We start from the raw sequence: 21098 nt of genomic DNA on the forward strand, positions 1-21098 counted from the left end.
GGTTCCCTGATGGCCCCATCACTGATCCAAACTTAGTGCTCTCAACAGCTTCAAAATTCTTGGCATCAAACCCACATTTGTCCCAGGCAGTCTGTAACAGAGCTGTTAACTGTGGAGAAGCAGCTACTTAAATCCTACTGCCCACTGGTACAAGAAAATCATGATGCAATAACAATTTGCAGCATCCACTGAACTGGGTAACTTCTTCCAGTTAATCCTAGGCACAAGAGCACGTGACAGATTTTGGTGGAGAGAACCTGAGTCTCAGAAGGTAAAGAGCTGTAAGCTGAACACCTTTCAAGTGAGTATTAATGGCAATACCATGATTTAAAAGACAGGTATCTCCACTTTTGTTTTATTCCTATTTGCTGTCAGATCATAGTGTAGACAACTGTCAACTTCAGTAGCTGCATTTCAGATCCTTCCTTCACAGTCCATCCAGCAGTATCTGAATATTCACCACAGAGTGAATCACTATATCTTTAAATCACCAGTAATAAGATCATCTTTGTTGAGCCAACTAAGTGAAGCAATCTGTCCACAAAAATCTCTATGTCTCTCATGGCTTCCTTTCATGTTCTTGTGGGTTTAACTTGTTGCTGAGGACAACTGGGTTATAAGAGGAGGAAGGGAACAAAAAGTCACCCAAAAATTGTCTTGTGAATTATAAAACATCCTCAATTAAAAGCCAGCTGAAAATTGTCATAGGTAATATTTCAAGGGGAAATTCTACCCTTGTCCATCACTGTAATACTTGAAGAGTATATATTATTTTATTGTTATGATTCCTCAGTAACAAACTAGAATAGATGATACAAAACAATTTCAGTCTTGCTATACATTGCCGTTATAGCCTTAAGATCTTCCCTTGATTTTGCTCCCAAAACCAATGTTTTCATAAATTACATCATTCATGAGAAAACCATGGGATGATGTCATACTCAGAGGAGAGAACACTTCTCTGTGTATAGACAGCACTTGCCACAGGCAATATAAAACAGCAAGAGTAGTCCAGCTCTTCAAATTCACAGTTTTCAAACACTCTACGGTTCTTCATCTTCAAATGTTGTACAAAAGACAAAGAATTGGCCACTTTAGTCAATACAACAGAAATCTGCAACTTCAAATATGGGATGCTTGAGCTCGGCTCCCAAAGCAATCCAGAGTAAGTATCAAATTCAGCACACGATGTAAGGGAATAAACTGCAGATAAGGAAGCAGGCATTAGCTCCATGAATCCAAAAGCAGCACTCATGGTGAAACTGTTTGCATTTCACCCATTGTTTTACAAGTCTCTTGACCTCTAGCTGAAAATGCAGAGGGAATGAAGAGAAACCCTGCTGCTTCACAATGTAGTAATAATAAATAAGCAGAGCTCAGAAACTGGAGATATTTAGACAGCCTGCATGGCAAAGCAGAAAGGTATTAATACCCTGACATAGCATGGACAGAATATTCAAGCTCCTGCAAAAAAGAATTATCCGAACTAGCACAGTATCTGTTTTCCCACCTTGAAGTTCTCCACTTCTGCTGTACAGTTCTCTTCTCTGCTCACGCAAATAGGCACTCATGCTAATAGCATGGGAGGAGGACTCAAACCTGTAATTAAAAATAAACAAATAAATAAATAAATCTAGTCCGTTAGCCATCTGAAGAAGCACCCTTCCTGTAAGCACCAGTCAGCCCTAAACAAAAAGGACTACTTCTCTGCATGCTGGAGCAAAATTATCACAGCAGACCAAAAGCACATTTTTCCTGTAAAACTCCATCACTGATGCACCACATTCTGCCACCCTCAATGAACACAGCTCTACCAGCCGCCATCTGTCACAGAACAAGCAAAACTAGCAAGCTGCAAAAAGGCTTTACCCTTGGCCAGCTTCTACTACCCATGCTATTTTTCCATCCTCCCGAGGCCAGACCACCCTGCTCCTTGTCTCTGCTAAGTCTGGGTTCTTCCTTTTCTAGGCTCCTCCTTCATCCAGCACCTTCCCATACACCTCAGGGCTATTTAACCACTTAGCAGGAACAAGCTACAGCTGCACATCATCCATGTCAATCAACCCCCTGCCTTTGAAGCAAGGCCACAGCTGCGTGTTGTCAATGTTAAGCAACACACTGCCTTCATTCGTCTAGAGCCACCCATAACACCAACCTGCCCACAAAGCACAGAGATGCTCTATTAGCTGGGAGCACCTAGGCATTTAAGTAGGAATGGCCCCTAAAACTGGTAAAATCCAAACCAAAGCCATAAGCTAACACCATCTAAATTGCTAACTGACCTATACATAAAAATTAAAAATAAAAACCTAAATTTCTCCTGGAAACTAGGGAGCAATACGTTATTTAGTATTTATCATATGGCTCTAATACTCCAGAAGGACCAATCTGAGAGGCAGACACAAATATTTTTCCAACTACTGTAGCCCCATAAACATGATTTTTGCCACTGACAGTGAAAGGCCACAGACTGGGCACCAAGCTGATGCTGCAAGGTCTCAGACATCTCTGGGCTGGCCGTGCCCTGAGCTGGGTGTCCCTGGGATCACACATGTCCCGCGGCCAAGGGGCTGGTGCCCACCTGCCTGAGCTCCGCGCTGGGGACACCCGGCACGGCCAAGGGCTGCCGCCCCGGGCAGGCGCTGCCCAGCAAACAGCAGCCCTTGGTGTGCCCGGGCTGGGCGCTGGGCAGCTCTGCCCTGGTGCTGGGCGCCGGGGAGAAGGGAGCAGGCGGTGGGAACAAAGCATCTTCACATAGCTATAGACATAAGGCTTAGAGGGAGGGAAGTCATCTTTCACGAACATCAAACTTCTGGAGGTGAAGATCTCACAATGTTGATGACTTGCTGTTAACAGCCCTTGGCCCCTCCCTACCCCTTCTGCTAAGGAAGACTGGATCAGCCCTAGTGCTGCCCTGAGGGACACTGGAGAGATGAGCATCACACCAGAGAAAAAGGGCACGCATTTGCATGCGTTCTTGTGCAACAGTGTTAAGGTTATTACTATTAATGAGGCTTTTCTGCTTTAATTTGGACTGAGTGTTAGTATTATTGCAACTGAACGAATAACAATTTATCAAAATAGAACAAACACTTAAGACTTTAATTAAACAAACAGTAAATTCTTGGCTCCATATTTATGATGTGCTCTCTTTTACCCCTAGTGAGATATTAAGCATAACATTATCACCATGGCCTTCGCCAGGCATCAGAATCAGAAGCTTCAGGTCAAGGCAAACTACAGCAATAAACTTCAGTCTCCTCCTTGAGACAGAGACTGAGACTATTCCTCAGAGGCCTGCACTGGCTTTTGCTGCAGGATCTCATCACGTTCACTTCTTTCCCACAGACATCCAGTTTCTCTCCCCTGTTTCCCCTCCTCTGCTATCTCCTTCATCTGCTCTTATCCCATGTTCCGACTCACGCTTTGGTCCTCTGCTCTTGTAACTTCTTTCCCCATGCTGATCCTTCCATAGCAAAGCTTTCAAAATATTTTTGTAGTACATAGAATTATACATAATTACAGCCAAGCCTGAGACTGATGGATTGGGTGTTCAACGTCTGCTTGTAGAATTCACTCCTTTCCCACCATGCCCAATTTCCATCTTGCAAACCTGACCTGTAGGGAGATGGCAACCTGAATGTGCACTTGGCTACCTTTCGGAAGAGAAGACAGATTGGTTCATGATTGCACGAACTATATAAATTCCCAAAGTACCCCTTGTCTGAAGTTTTCTTTTTGAAGCCAACATTAAAAAACTAAATACATCATGACTTTTTTTTTTATTATTATTACACAGGGAAACAATGACTCAAAGTCTTTTCCAAATGCTAGCTACCGATTACCAGAGAGCGGGACACAGTTGCAGAGATTTTTCCCATTATTGCTAGAACACACAACTAGCAGAAGTACTTAGTATTTATAAAACAAGACTACAGCAAGCTATCGCAGGACACGGCACAAACACCTGCATCCATTTGTGAGTAAAAAGCGAGGTGGAGCCCTGCCCTAAGAGACTTCTGAAGTGAGGACTTAAATGCAGATATTCTGATGACAAGTGGAAGGCTCTTCTGATTTGGACAGAGCTAATGGAAAGGCAAGAAAAAGCGCCTTGCAGCCTGGCATGAAAAGCACTGAAGATGGGAGAGGAGACAAGAATAACACTCCATCAAACATGTACATCCCTCAGTGGACTGAGAAATTCCATTTCAATGGAGATTTCCACGGATACAGTGACAGCTGACAGAAGACAGATAACCAAATAAGAGATCCCAGTAAGTACTGCTGTCACTGCGGTGCTGGCAATGACTTGGTGACAAGACCATGAGTGGTGAGAGACATGCCGCTCCTATGAGGTTATGCACCTTCAATTTAAACAATTATACCCACCTTCACTCTCTGCTGACAAACTAATATACAGCCTTAAATTGCTGTAGGTGAAACACAGCATCCTTATTCCTCAAAGTGAACTGGTCCAAGTACACCCAAGAACAGACAGTATGAAAAGATGAGCAGCCCTATTTTGCTTCAATATACATCTGCAAGCCAGAGTAAATTCAGAGTGTGTAATGTTCAACCCAAATAGCCAAACAGCCATGAAAGTGTTAATTAAAAGAAAGGGTCGTGGGGGAATAACCATGGGTTGACAGGGACAGGAGGCACCTCTGAAATCCTCCAGGTAACAGTTAGCCTTCTAATAACAGAAGATTACATAGAGAACTCATCCTGTGCGAGGGAGAGAAAGCAGTGCAGAAGAGTTCTAACTGGGGCCTTAGGTACTACTAGAATACAGCCACCAGATATATATATGCCTATGGGGAAAACCACAGTGAGTTCTGGATAATCAAGAAATAAGTTTTAGCTGGAAAAAAAAAGCCCAGAAAACAACGAACAATCTGTAAACAGGATGCAGAACACAAAGCTCCCCTCCCACTTGCCCAAAACAGCCAATTACTCTCAGGCTTTCCCTCTACAGAAGTCCCTGGCATTATTTCCCTACCATATAACAACCTACTTCCAATCACAGATGAGGGGTTCTTTATTCAAAAAAACACCCAGACTTCATGGATCCCCATCTCCAGCAAATAAAGGGTGAAAATACCAGCTCACTTCCAGTCGCTCCTCCTCCAGCAAATACACCACCAGAATTTTTTTAACCTTGCACTCTGTTGACTCCAGAAAACAAAGGCACAGAAGGCTAAGCACTGCTTAGATGGGTAGTGAAAGACATCCCAAGCCCTGCAGCAGCTTATAGTCCAGAGGGGTGCCAAGAACCTGCCAGATACACTGCTCCTGCTGCAGCTGAGCATGGTTAAAAGGTTACTGCTCCAAGCTGCTGGCACTCCCCACCACTGCTCCACTCTCTGCTTTTTCCACAAAGCTGCTGTGGAACTTGCTCATACCGTCAGCAACTGTTTTTGAAAAATCTCATTCCAAAAATAATAAAAGAAACCCATCAGTAAAAAGATTATCTTGGTAGTATCGAGTTAAGACTGCAGCCACCCATGGAGTTATGCTGGCAGAGCCAAGAAAGCTGTGATCTTTGAACCTGGAGCACCCACTGCCAAAACAGCACATTTTGGTATTCCCCAAACTCCTCAAGAGGCCAAAGAGAATGACCAGCACACATAGTTAAGTGTACGAGATGAAAATTCAGCACAGCTCCCCTGAATCTAGGTGTAGTAACAAGACGGCCTCTCCTCTCCTAACAGTACTGCTCACCAACAACTCTTCCCCACTTGTTACTCTTGCACATGAAATTTGTTCCCCCAAATCTTTCCTTTGGCCACCTAGCCTTTCATCCTCTCTCTTACACTCTCTTCCCAACCGCTTAATTCTTTCCACTCTAAACTCCAAATTAAAGGAGTTAGTGATAGAATTAACCGCTTAGTCTATCTAGTAATTACATGGTTATTGTAATTCTCTTTGTCCAGTTCCCTTTATTGCTCTCGTTAACAAGTCCTGAATTCACCACTGACAAAGCCAGGCATAACATATCACTGCATGCTTTGCAGCAGCTTGTATAATAGGATCCCAAACCCAGGATGAGCCATGGAAAGAGCTACACTAAAAACCAGCAATGAATCCATAACAGAGATCTTACCAAGGTTTCAGCTTTGGGCATTGCACCTCCACTTTAAAACTTACACTCCTCTCACACTGTGAAACTATGACTAGCAGCCAGTGTTGTGCAGTACTTGAGGGACCAAAGAGAGCTTAGGCAAAGCTTTAACGTTGTCCCAGCACTTACTTGAACAAAGGGTTTTTAGGTCTTTGTGGTTTCTTCTTTGCGAAGAATGCTGCGAATTCTCTCCCAGAGCTGGCGTAGCTAAGCTGGGTGGATGGCTCCGAAGCAGTGCGAGTGTTCTTCATATCCAGATACTCTGTCAGCAGCATCTACCAACAGAAGGAAAAGGATCTCAGCATTTGAAATAAAACAGCATTATACTGAAAACTTGAAAGTCTAGGATTACTAGATACTCTGTAAGACTGCAAAACTAATAAAAATCTCAAAAATTCTAATTAACAGAAACCTGGCTTTATTTTCAGAAATGTGATCCTAGGGACTTACATGTCACTGTCTCCAATTTTTTAAAAGCTTGTTTTACGTTACTTGTCCAATTCAATCTGCTACAAAACCTAGATGGTACCAAAGGTAACTTGTAAGAAGTCCCCACTCCTCCCAAAACTGATTCCAGCAGCAGCAGCAACAAGGAGATGTGGGTGGGTTGCTGGCTGGCCTTTACTGACTGATTATATACCACAGCTCTCAAGGTTAGCAATATTGATCTGTTCAGTTACAAAAGCATATTTTATATATGTGTATGTATGCCTTTATATTTCCTACATAGTTATATGCAGAAATAAAAAACATCCATGCATCTATTTGGGTACATGTGCTGCATGTCACATATGCTGAGAAAAAATCCTGGTAAAGCTGCAAAAATTGCCCTTTAATACCTCCCAAACCAAACACACTTGTTTTACCATAGAAAATATGAATTCCCACAGCTGCCAGTTCTGCCAACATAGTTCAGGATTGATTCTCCTCTAGCCCGACATACTCAGTAAGTGGTTGGGGGGGCCCTTTGTGAGACCAGGGTACACTCTGTGAAACCCTTAGAGCCCTGAGCAGTAGCCTGATATTTGATGCTATTTAAGCAACTCCATGGTGCAAAAGCAGAAACAGATTCCAAGTCACTCGCTTTTAATTTCCTTGTGTCTGATGATGGAAAGAAACCCCTTAAAAATTAACGTTTGTCACTGCATTCAGAAAGTCACTATTTATTATAAGAAAATTCTACCTGCTCTGAGAATATTACTAATGTATTCCATTTTCATAACTAGCTAGTCAAAGCCCATCAAAGCGTTGTCTGCAATGAAAGGAATACATCAGTACTGTGCTGTCTGGGTTTACATAAATTACATAGGAATAAGTATCTAGGCAAAAGGTATCATGCCCCAAATTAGAAACAATTCAGGATACCTTGGGAAAAAAAATACAAACACAAAGGAACTTCAACTCCTAAAACATCTCAATTAAAACTGTACCTGAGCACAAGCTTTTAAAATGCAGGCTTATTGTCAGAAGTAAAAAATAATCACTGTGCTAATTTTTAACAGTAATTTACCAAATCCGTTTGTATTTGTATATTTGCATTTCATCTTCTCTACTTGAATTAACAACCTTAAAATCGCCACAAAAATGTAATTAAACCCTCAAACTTAATCAAATTTTGAAAAAAAAAAAGAAAAAGACTTGGCAATTTGTTCTTCCATTATAGATGAAACCCATCTATAATGGATTCCACTACTCCGGTGTCACTTTGTGTCCAAGACTAGGAAATGTTCAGCGTGTAATAATCTTGGCTCCAAGATTACAATAAGCCAACAGAGGTTTGAGCTAGGAACATAATGAATTATCCCTGTTGGTTAAAAACTGAATTACAGAAACAAAAAGATGAGTTCGCAGTTAGATACTCAGAACAGTACTGAAAATGCCACACATTAGGAAAGAAAAGAAATTTGTTAATTTATAGTATTACAAGACAGGCAGGGCAGGATGGTTAGACACAAGGCCCTGAAAAAGTCAAAAGCTGTAAAAGCAGCAAAAATAGATGGTTTTGATAACTATTCTCAAAGTTCATCTTTAAGTTATAAAACTCAAGCCTAGCAGAAACTGTGCTAGACAGATCAAAGCTCTTTCTGCTCCAGTGCCCTGTATTCAACAGTTACACAAATTCTTCAGAAGGAAGTAATTAAGTGTAAGCATGGCTGAGCATTTACAATACATAGCCAAGCGGGAGAGAAGTTAAGACAGGAGAGATCTTCAACACACAGTACATTTGGCTTATCACTGCAGCGTAAAGAATAAAACCCTTATAATATTTAAGCAATACAATTAACATGTGGGCCAGTCGGAAAGTCTTGCCAGCTACTTGCTTCAAAAAACAGCCTGAAGTTTTCATTTCTCATTGCGTTGTGCAATGCATGGCCGTCACCCAATGTCATCGACCTCAATTTATTCCCTATGTCTGGACAGTCAGAGTTACCCAGTTGTTCTGCTTCACAGGCCTAGTAGAGGATTTTAATAACTGTAATATTTCAATGTTAAGAGTTGTGGTCTGGCCGTGTACTTATTAAAAGCCACAGCAAGCTAGAACTTCAAAATCCACTTGAAAGGAAAGAAAACCCAGACATTTTCCTACCTATCTAAGTGAACAGGAGCTTTCCTTAACCAACGAACTAAGGGATTTCATGATTTGGTCCCATAACACCTGATTAGTAGTTGCTAAGCCATCAATCAAAAACCTTGTTAGACATTAATCACATAGACGTACAGGAAGATTTATGAGTGACTGTAAAGTTGGCAACATCCCATTCATCTGTAACAAGGACTATGACTTTCTGCTCAATGGTTGAATTCTGCCATCCATGTAGTATATTTACATCAATGTCAAACAAACAAAGCTGTACATGAAGCAAGAGAACAAAGCACTTTTTCTCCAACTGCTCTTCAGAAATTACAATTAATATAAAATGCTTTATTAAAAAAGCAGTGTTTATGGATTTGGAGGATTAATTAAATTCTCAAATTTCAAAAGGTTGTATCAGTATGTGTAGCCTGTCTATCACATTCATCTGATAACAGCTTGCGATACACTGTCTTTCTGAATGGCGACGGGGCAAGAACAAATTTGCTTCTGTGTCTTTCTGCTGCCTGCACTTGCTGCAACTCTTCAGATGTACATTTTTATCCTCTGGCTGAGCCCCACGAGAAGTTGTCTAAATCGTTATGTCTTATCATGCTCAAGATTGACCTATGAACAAAGCATGGGCAACAAAACATGTCTGGCCACAGGGCGACGGCTAAATTCATTCATTATTTGTACCTCTTGAGAGGTTTTAGATGGGCAGCCTGAGCTCTGAAGAAGCTGTATTCTGTCAATTAAAAGCTGTAAATAGGTATTTCACATCCTCATATAGTCCGAATTAAGATGGATGCTGCAGTGTGAACGGTCTGCTCCATCAGAAAATCATGACAGTTTCACACTCTGCACCATCAATGCTGATTTTCATCATGCCTTCATATATTTCAGGGGGTCCAGAAAAATCAAATGAAAACTAACACCACACCATAAGTTTTGCAAGGTTAAATGGGATGACCAGGTAATTACTGGCCTCTCCACCTCATATTGATCAGGGACAAAAATCACAGAATAGATGGTTAAAGACTCTATTAAAAAAGAATTAAGGGAAAATAACAGAATTCATGTCCACCAGCATGGATTTACAGAACACAGATCTTGGCTAACCAGTATTCTTACAACAACAATAAATTTAGCTTTAAGTAAACAGAGACAGATTAAGTTGTATTTCAGCCAAGGATCCGACAAAAGCCAAAATACTGAAAGTCAGCACAGCATCTCCTAAAAGAAAAACGGGCAGGTACATGACAAGATCCTTCACATACAACTAAAAATGAGGAAAGCACTGATACTGGACTTCACAAGGTCCCAAAAATCTTAATTCCTCTTATCCTTTTGTCCTCTGTATTCCAAGGGAAACAGAAGACCCTTTTCAGAACCCTTCTCTTTTGTTGGATAGAAGTCTCCTAGCTTTCAGCCTAAGCTCAGTCCAGCTTTGTTTTTAAAACAATAGTAATTAGAAGAAGTAATTAAAATATTAGCAATCAGACAATGAAAGCACATGCAAGTGTGGCTGCAGCAACTCCCTTCTGGACTGAACGGACCAGAACTTTTCCCATCTCAAATTCCTATGGATATAATGACTGCAGGAGGTTTGTAAATTTTAATGTTATGAGGGGAAAATGGTAAATAATAAAGTGAACAAAGTATTAAAAGAATAAAATAGTTTTGTTTTCTATTTTTACTATTTTTCATAATATAATCAAGCTACTATAAGAATATCAATGTCAGCAGAGGTAAATCTCTACATCTAGGGAAAAAAATACAAAAATCATTATTTTTGTTATTGTGTGTGATGGGTTATTGTGTAAAGATGTGACTCTAGCAAATTTGGGAATATTGAAGACAATCAACAACAGAGACAGTCCCAACTGTGATGACAAGAATTAATTAGCTAACTGGAAATGGCTACATAAAGCAGACAGCCTTGTCTGAAGTAAAAGTGTACTGTATCATTCCATATTGGTCTCACACCTGGAATGCCAAAAAAACCCTGGCACTCATAAACAAAAGAGAGATCAAGGAAAAGGGGGTGGAAGGATACACAAAAGAAGCCTAGAAGTTATTAAGAGGCCGGAATGCAGGACTTGGAGCAAAACAAGAAGCCATGAGCTCGGTCTTGTTCGCTTAGCAAAGAGAAGGCTAAGAGGTTACAGTATCAGTCTGCAAGTATGCCACAGAGGGCACAGCACTGATGAAAAAAATCTTTGCTAATTAATTTTTTTAAAAAAAATCAAAGGCTGGAAAGTTGAATTTGGATAGGCTTTGGTGAACAGTTAGGCATATATTTCCAGAGCACAATTAACCACTTACATCAAAGGTTGCACTGTACTGTCTTGCCACTGATTACTTTTTTCTCCCCCCACAGTCAAGACTAGACGCCTTTCTAAAATACGTGCCCTCTTTCCAGCAGGAATTAATTCAAGAAAGCACCACGGCTTGTTTTATGCTGAGGTCAGGTGAGAAGATCACAACAGCTCCTTATAATCTAGGGATCTTAATAAAGCTGTCACACCTTTCAGGGCCAGCTCTCAGGCTCTTGCACAAAAAAACCACTAGTGATCAAAGTACTATTGCTACACAGCACTTTTCATTTCCATTTCGAGTTGATACAGGAAATAAAACCATCTACTGTTAACATTTGTCTTTGGTGAACAGGTTTGTGCTAGTGGAAAGTTCTCACCCAGGCCTGTCTTTGGCAACCACTGGGCATGAAAGTGCAAATGAAGGCTACCTCACTTGTACTTTGAGGAAACTGTAAGAGGTAAAAAACCCACAAAATAATACTCTCAGCATCTGAGGATGTCGCTAGTATTTTGTTATGCTGTTACTAGCAATTGCAAGCCAGATTTATTTTCAGCTTATTGCTGCGTCACACCAGGCATCTGCAGAAATGTTGGCATTTCAGCTGTACTGATGCACTGTGGGCTCTTCCTGAGATGTATCAGGTTCTGAGACTGCTTTGCAGTTACATTTTAGACCTATCAGGAGGAATCAGACGCCAAGATTACAAAGCAGAAGAGAGATTTCCCAATGCTATTTCAACAAGGAAAGCTGGTTAAAAACAGAACAACAGATTCAAGTCATCCGGGTTCACCAGGGACGCACAGAGATGCCCGGTGACAGCAAACAACAGTGCATGCACTGAGGAAAGGCACAACATTCCTGAGAGAGGATGATATCCCGCCAGAGATTATTTCAGGGGCAATAAAAGCAACTGCAAATGAATCCTGAAAGAAAAAGGCTGGGAGTTCAAGTAGGATACTGTGACATGCACTTACTTCTTTGTAAACATACGAAAAGAGGCATTGTTCTTGAAGAGACTGGAGGTAACTAACTACTAGCAAAGTGCCAGAATAAGGCAAGAAAAGCAGTGGCATTCCATGTGAGACAGTAGCCTACAGCTAATTACCCAGTAATTTGCTGTATTAAAAGTTTTAATAATTAAAATACTGCAGCAATTGTGGAATTTAACAACAACAAAAAAAGTAACAGCTAATTGAATTCTAAGAGCACTGAGCTTTCTGCATAAGTTACACCACATCAAGAACAGGGGCTGAGTACACACATGGCAAACATGACAAAGGACACAGCAATAAGGTAAGTCTGAAAGAACAAAAACAATTTTTAGGTACCGTGAATACTGTTTAATGCTGCACAACCTGCTTTACCTAATCCTCTTGTTGCCCATGAAATTAATTGAACTGAAACATAATAATAAAAGCCCTTCCAGAATTAATTCTCTCAAGGCATCGCTCAATTCCGTTATTATACAAGAAGCAAGAATTCCTTTTGTTTTTCATTTTTGGGAAAAAGGGAAAAATAACCCTAGAACTGTTTAGATAACGCTATCATTGCCAGTACTACTACATTCATTATCAATGCTAATTGTCAATTAGCACAACTATTACTGTAGACCTGCGAATGTGCATCTACCTCCAGGGAGGAAGGAAGGGAGGGAACAAACCTCAAAACTACTTTAAAACCACCACTTCTTAAAAGCTGTTTTTATTGGCAATGAATCGCACACCTGCTCAGATGGCTTTGGAGAGTTTAAAACCAGACCCTTTTCATTTCACAAGCTTCTGATAACACATGCATGGACTTCACAACCTCAGCACCACAGACTCTGACTCAAGTGTATGGATGAGCTGAAGTCACTTGAGACATACATACTAATATAATGGGTTTCACAGTTGCTAGCACAGCAGAAGTAGAAACCATTACGTGCTGTCACAGTTGACACATCAGGCTGTAGGTTCCTCGAACAAGCCAGCGCGGGCCAGCACTCATTTCATTTTCCCACTCTTTATGCAAACTGCCACAACAGCTTACGCATCTATCAGGAAAGGGACTTTGGTTCTGTAACAAATACCTGGCATAATGATTTAAATAGCCATGTTTTCTGCAAGTGTTCACTAATTAACCCTCTGACGTATCAACACCCCTGTGACATATCATTATCTGACTGAACAGATTTAAAGTGAAACCCTGGTCCTGCTACAAGTGCCGAGACAAACATCACTGACATCCACAGGGTGAGGTTTGCATCCACTAACTTTCTCAGCCACTGAGAGCATGAGAGATTGTGTCTTGCCACTGACAAACACACATGACAGAAGGCCTCTTACCATTACTAACTTCACCCACTCCCCTGTGCTGCATCAGTATTTTAAGTTTCATCTTCACTTACACTTGTGGCTCAGAAAATAAGCAGGTAAAAGTAAAAGCTGAGGAGAGACTACAGCAGGTAACCTTATCTTCTGCAAGATGTGAGCAGGCACATGATGCTGAAAGAGGGCTGCCTCTTCCTAAGTCTTTTTTATAACATAACAAAGAGAACAGGAGCTTGGCCGTCTTTTTTCCCCATCTTTCCTAATAGTTCTGCTGTTTTATTTATTTACCTTAACGAAAGAGGAACAAATACTGATGGCAAATTTATTACAGCTACCTATAGTCAACTTGAATAACTGGGTCATAAAACAAACGGACAGTATTTATTTTTCTCCAGGCACATCAACTGTTCAGCAAATACAGATGATGCCAGCAGAAATGATCCAAAAAACAAGGCCACTTTCTCATTTTGGTATCAGGCCCTTAACAACAAAACAAAACAACAGTTAGAAAAAAGCCCAAACCAGAATGGAAGTGGGTGACATGGGGAGCCAGTCAGGACTACTCATTTCCTGCAAAGAAAATCCACATTCAGATGCGTGTTTCCACAGTAAAGCAGACATTTCATCTGCATGCCGATGACTGGAATCAGTGAGACCTACACATTTACACAGCTTGGGGGGGCTTGGTGGAATATCGGTCAATGCGGGGGGCGGGGGGGGAATAAATCTTTCTGCAATTTTTGACAAGTAAACCCAATTGGCTTCTGGGCAGTAACATGTAATTGCCAGGACTGTTCAATAACTGGATAAAAACATGGGTGCACATATGTGTGTGTATATATATGTGTATTCAAATACTGGTATGTATACACATGTCTACACACATGCATGTATATCTTTAGCACATGGTCCTTCTGATAAGAATGATGAGAAGTTGTAAAATACAGTCCAGTACAATCCAGAGGATGGATAGCTAGCCAACTGTGTTCTAAGATGAACCAAAAAGCAATGAACTTCATCAGAAAGGCATAATTACCACCTGCTTCATAGACAGCACAAAATGAAGTATTTTCCAGCAAGATTAAAACACACCGTCTTTCAGTTTGTCTGGACTTTCTTTTGTTCACGTAGCATGTAAAAAGGTCAAGGAGGAATGTAAGAGTTGAACAGGTAATTTGAGTGCAGATTTCTGGTCTGCAATTATAATTTAGTGAAGCTTCACTGGTTCTGCACGTTTTGAAGGTGGGGACAACACAGTTAGAAACTTGTGTTTATAACTGAGGTAAAGTTAAACATTTTTAAATCACAAAGAGGATATATTCGCTCAAGTTTAGTGTCAACTACACGCCCACCTTTCAGAACATCCTCTGCCTCAGGGAAGAAATGGGCAATTCTAAAGCACAGGAGAAACAGTGTTACACTTAACCCAACTGATCTGAGCTTCTGCTACTCAAACTGGCACATACAATACAGCAGCAGCAAAGAGAGGAAAAGACAGCATGCTGTTTAAATACCAACCATGTTAACTCATGGATAATACAGCACACTTCATGTATTTCATGCCTTCAACTAATTGCTTAAGACATCCTACTATAGTGTAGATGGTAACAGTAGTGTGCCCTCAGTCTTCATTAAATGCCAACTCTTAATAACAGACTCCAAAAGGCCTTTAATTGCATTTAGTCGCAGCTCCTGAACTTTAAAAGTTGTTAATCAGATTTCTATGTAAATGGAATGACGATTAAAGGTTAAGTACAGGTTTCTGAAATTTCAGCAGCTGAAGACGTATTGCCCTTAACAAGAAAGAGAAACTACCAGCCTTGACAGGAACTAAACATCTTAATTAAACACTCAGAAGTACAGTACTTATTTCTGCGTGAAGTTCTATTTTCAAATGTCAAACTTAATCAGGCACTTGACAAAACCGTGCAATATCCCTACAGCACAGAAGAACAAAAGTGTCTTAGGATTCTTTCCTGAGAAACACCTGTATGCCTCCCCGTCCTCAGCTCACCAACAAATTAAAGTTCTCCAAGCCACTTGTCCCAAACAACAAGGAGGGAAGTTTTATGGCTTTAAAACTGCAGGAGTCCAGCTGAGAAATAGGATACAACATTTTTCAACATGTCAGCTTTTCTTCTGCTTGCTTGGTTTATCCCTGTAACAAGTGTTGTGCTGCCAAATAAACATAAGGGTCCTCATAAATCTGACTTGCAGAGATTTATTTCCCTTGAGGGTACAGCCCATCAATTATCACCAGTCAAAACTATAAAAACTTCTTTGTCGGGAGTAAATTTAGTATGTCTGTATGGTGCTCTGTGAGCAGCTTGCTGCTCTGTGTTTTGATGCCGGATACTACAGAAAGCATCCAGGCGTGCTCCTGAACTTGAACCCTGAGCTACTCAGGACATTCACATCGACCAAACTGTTCAAGCATGGTGCTCCCTCCCTCATGCTGCCCCTGGTAATTAATCTAACCTCCACATTCATAACCTACAGACTCATTATAACAAATACAAAAACTGAGTGTGTCAGTCAGATAGAAGCCTGAGCCCCATTTGAAACCTGACTTAAGATTTATTCTAATTAACTAGGATTCCAGTCTCTGATTTCAATTCATTTGCAGGGATATATGAATTTCGCATTTTATAGCAGCGTGCACATCCTGAATTTACTTAAGAGAGCTGTACAGTGACAAACAGACCTAAGCAGGATCCGTGAACAGGATACTTTATGCCAAAACTTTACAAAATAAGGAGTATTTCATGCAATGAGGGGTTCAAATCCTAATCCGACTGAACAGCAACTGCACCCAGGATTAGCTCAGAGACTGAATAAGGGACCTCAGGACCAGAGACCTTTGCCTTGGGTCAGACAGACACTGGGATCAGCTGCCAGACTGACTCATCTATTTCACATACCTGGTAATTTGACTATCTAGAAAACAAATTAGCACACATCTTCATATACCATCATGCATGTTAATTAAAAAAACAAACAAACAAACAAACAATACCTGAATATTTGTATAACTAGATACAAGACTGCACCCATTTCTTACAGAATTAGTATTTAAAACTGGATTTTAAGTCTGAGTTGTTTTTTTAATTACAAATTACACCTGATCCTAGGAGAATACATTTTTCCAGTAAGCTTTATAGCAGCTATAGCAACTGCTAGACCACTGCAGCAGTGCTGCATGGGAGTGAAAAATCAGCCAACATAAAATGTGTACAGTGGAGGTGACTATTATACTTACAACCCAGAGTATGAAATAAATTTAGCAATGTAAGCTGCAGAGACAGACTGCCTCTAAGCAATATTGAATAGTGAGAAAGAAATGGTGTAAGGAACAATGAAAGTTAATTAAAGTGAGTAACAGAACTGTATAGCTACCAGTTGCTTTATCTTCTTTCAGATCAATTAAAAACTTCATCACAGCAGCTTGAAAAATGGAGGACAAGTAAGGAAACTTCCACCCACCTCTTCGTAATATGCTGTGGTAATAGGAGACATTACCCACAAAAGTGATTTACCAACTTATGTCAGGCATGCAAAAGAGTAAAACTGGATTAAAAAAAGGAAGTCTGCCATAGTTAAACCCAGTATTGTTGCTTCATTATATACAAAAAGCTTTTAAACAGATCTTGCAGGAACCACAATTCCGTCACTTTTCAAAAAGCCTACATTTTGCAAATTTGTATGTAATTTCTTGCATTTGTCAGAGTTAACTTGAAAGACTTTCAGATCTCATGCCTTTCAGACTTAAGAAGATGGCACTAAACAGTCCTGTTTAACAAGCACCAGACTAATAAAAAAATGTTGCCCTGATTCTTTAAACACGTTGGCATTCTCTAATTGACCAAGTTCTTGAAGATCCAACCACAGCTGAATCTACAACTGCGGCCCAGAGGCAAAGCACCTAACAGAGAGAAATGGCCCATAAAATGAGTTCTGTGAAGGGTTTACACAAAAGAACAGCAGATTCTAAATGCTAGAGCAGCAAATGTAGGCTTCTGTACAAACAAGCCTAGTGACTCCAAGACATTGATAGAAAGGCATGTTCCCCTTTGACATCAACCCAGCAGCCACCATTTCTAGCCCAGCTTATAAAGCCACTGACATCTTTGAAATGACATCAGAACTAGAGAACGTTTTTGTCAAACTTACAAGTACTCTGGCTTTATATTCCTCCCTTTCCCCAAAGGACGGAAGTGCATAGCAGTCCAGTGCTGTCAGCAGTCTCATTTTGGATGCTTAATACCACACTTCAGCAACAAACAGTCCCCCAACCTTATTCCAGAAATACATATTTCTGTAATGTTTCAGGGTCTTCAACATTATTACAAGTATCCTGATGCCAGAGGAGGGAGCTCACAGCATATACAAGATTCCTGTTTTAAGGCTTGGGGGAAAAAACAATAAAAATTACAAACTGTTTACAGCTCTTGTGCATGAGCCATTCCAGCTTTTTAAGTACCTGTCAGGACTGCTATCGCTTCTGCTTTTTATGCTGCTCTACAAAAGGTACAGCATTGGGCCACCAAAATGCCAACGTTAAGCAGATTATAACATTTCGGAACATGTTCCATTACAGTAGATACTTGAATGCCTTTCTGCATCAGGGAGCCTTTTCCTCCCCTTTTCACCAGCTTATCAAATGAAGCTAAACAGTAACGCTTGCATCTAATGATACCAGGGACCTTGTAATGGGATTAGGAAAAAACACCATCATTAGTTTCAAGAAGGAATGTGACCTTGAAGACATTTCTTACCCTGCACTTTAAAGGGATACAGTAGGAACAATGAAATTAATTCTTCCATAAGGATGAGGAATTGCCCAGAAGAAGCAAGGGGCTTTCAATTCCCAGGCAGATACTGTCTTTCCCCTTGTATTAATGGCAGGCAAAAAAGCAAACTGATTACCAGAATGAAACCTGGAACAGAGAAGGAAAAGACAGAGCACTCCTAAAGCCAGTCTGAAAGGCTCTTGGCTCAGCAAAAAACAGTTTTAATCAAGCACCCAACTGCAAACCGGTACATGCAACAGCCAGCATGACACTACGGTTTCTTGCCCAACATCCTCCAACACTTGCTCATCTGGCCCCCGAGTTAGATCAGCGAATGGCACCACACACAACGCCAAAGGCCTTTGCTGGGACATGGCACAGAGGCTGCAAGCACACAAACAGCAATGCCAGCTGAGAGCTGCTTTTTCCACAGTCCTGTCAGAGGGTGTCACTCAACTCTTCTAAGGAGTCCGGAGACAGCCGCACACATCAGGACGGCTCACCTACAATCCCACCCGAGGTCTCCAGCTGGTGAACACCCAGCTTAATTTCTGAAGTACTTCTCAGCACTGAGAACACTCTGCACCTTGTTGAAACACATTCAATTTGGCAAGTGTTCAAATTATTTTAGATAAAAATTTCTCCAGCAAAACCTGCAACCATTCCTTTTGTTTACTCAGAAAAGTGTAAGTCCTTCTGGAATCACTATGTGGCTTCAAATATCCAAACCAATCATGCATGTCATTGTTTCCTTCAGTGAAAACATTTCTTCAGATTGCCAAAAGGAAGTGTAAATGCAATAGCAACAGAAATCCATTTTAAAGCTAAGAGCCTGACAAAAAAAAAAAAGAAGAAGAAAACAACTCTGTATTTTTATAGGATCTAAAGCAAACAATATAACCATACTGTTGCTCAGAAAGGAGCCCCTCCTGAACAGCACTGTGATATCTCCATCCAGCTTTCTACTATGTTACTGCAAAATGCCTCTCTTTCATTCTTTGAGATGCAGGATGTGAATTCATCCGTATTTTCCCCAGCAGGAATCCCAGAGTGTGGTCCTTTCTACTGAAATTCAAACTCACAAGAACATCCTGAGACTACTGCCATATAGTCAATTTATTCTTCAGTCGCACTGCAATTACACAAAAGAGGTGGGGATTTGTTTTGGTTTGAAAACTGAAAGAAAACCAGTAACAATACATCAGGTCAGCAAGCCACCTGGTCCAGAGGGCTGGATATTTGAATTCAGGTTCCAGCTCTGGCTCCAGTCTCTCTGAATAATCATTTTACTGATGCATGGTCTTGAACAGCAAAGATAGGGACCAGGACAGAAAAGTCCAAACAAAAGCTACATTGTCCAGGACAAGAGCGGAAAGGCAGAGTGCATTTGTGTAACATCTTAACCCTTAACAAAAGCCAACACTAAATCCTGCACTGACATAAAATCCCCACCAAAGTCCTTGCAATGTGTGTGAAACTGGCAGGGTAATACCACTGGGTGGAGCCAGGATAAAGCAGATGGCTGCAACAGAAATTTCAGCACTCTGCCAATTTTGCTACCATTTAAGTGCTGGTTTTCTAAAAAGAAAAGCTGTCGCTACCGCAGCAAATTCTGGCCTTTGAGATTCAACCAAACCCCCTGCACTAGTTCCCTCCTGCTCCTAAATTTCAGAGATTAAAAGCCTATTTATTTACTCAGAACACTGCATAGACACGGCCATCACTTCGTGCTACTACAATTATTAAAACAACCACCTTGCATCCCCTGTTACACCATGAAAAAAACAAAAAGGACTGTCAGATTCAACTCAGCTGATGAAAGGACTACCTACCATTTTAAGATTCTTGGAATTCATTTTAAAATCTATTCTGCTGGAATCTGTAAAGCCCACCCTTCACAGCACAAGGCTGCAGCCAGGCATACAAACCTGACTCAGTAATGCCATCACAGGTAAGTCTATGTGTCCAGTTACAATACCGTATGTTTAACATATATACACAGAACTTGAAAGAAAATGAAGTACTGCATGGCTTTTAACCATGGATGAGAGTTAGAAGAAACAAACAGACAAAACCTACATTAACTTTTCTCCATTTCAGATAATTAACTGTGAGGTTTTTTTAAGACATGTGTGACTCACAAGGGAGTCTGTAAATTTGCCGTCTTCTGCAGTCTGATGTTGGCAGCTATGAAAGTTACCTATTTATTGGTGTGTGACAGAATCTATCTTCAATGGATAAAAAAGCTGTTACTTAAAAAGTTCTCCCTCCCCCCTTACTGCGTGCACAGCTTCTAGCAAACAGAATTTTTTCAAATGCAAAAAAAAAAAGTTAAAAAAAACCAAGCAACAGTCCACAGAAGATGACAGAGAAGAGAGAAGGAGGATGGAAGAAGTTACATTACTCAGCTAGACAACATGGCAGGGAGATCTGTCATTTTTATTTATGACTGATAAAATGGGGAGGCTTCGGAGAGACCACACAGGATGGAACAAAGCTACTGAACCAGGAATCAGAGATCCAGAGCACATTTTCAGTTCATGTATCACTTTGCAGCACAACCTTAATTTCTTCTCAAGCCGCATTCTTTGTCTCAAGGAACATTTAACAGAGAATTTTTGCTGAATATCTGTTCAGTGACAAATACACTAGTGGTCTGATCTTCACTGGAGTCTCTTAATACTACTGCGATGCAAATAAAAATGGTATTGAGAACAGAAGCACCTGTAACGTGGCTCCAAGGAAGGGCAAAAAAATCCAGGACCACAGTTACCTCTACAAATGCAGTCCTTCCTAAGGCAAGATGGTAGGTGATAGGTTACAGTCAAACAAAGAAAAGGCTACAGGCACATTTTAAAATACACTGTGCACTTTAAAACCTACAGACATACAAATCACTGTCAAGTATGAGCCAGCAGCTCCCAAGTGCTTCCTTATTCCCTTCCATTAGTCTGTTGCTTTTCCCCTGATCCTATCAGTCATAA

At 40.7% G+C, this 21098-nt stretch overlaps 1 protein-coding gene across 5 annotated transcripts in view; it reads right to left on the reverse strand.

The window, feature by feature from the left end:
• Positions 1-21098, reverse strand: part of EXOC4 (exocyst complex component 4) — a 412836-nt gene that overhangs the window by 292901 nt on the left and 98837 nt on the right. For all 5 annotated transcript variants that reach the window (XM_080393436.1, XM_080393437.1, XM_080393439.1 and 2 more), the window contains exons 8-9: positions 6251-6396; positions 1511-1599 (exon numbers count right to left, since the gene is read on the reverse strand). In XM_080393436.1, the coding sequence (XP_080249562.1) occupies positions 1511-1599; positions 6251-6396 (235 nt within the window). The remainder of the gene's footprint in view (positions 1-1510; positions 1600-6250; positions 6397-21098) is intronic.

The sequence above is a fragment of the Falco punctatus genome (genome assembly GCF_963210335.1).
Source record: "Falco punctatus genome assembly, chromosome: 6".
NCBI lineage: Eukaryota > Metazoa > Chordata > Aves > Falconiformes > Falconidae > Falco > Falco punctatus.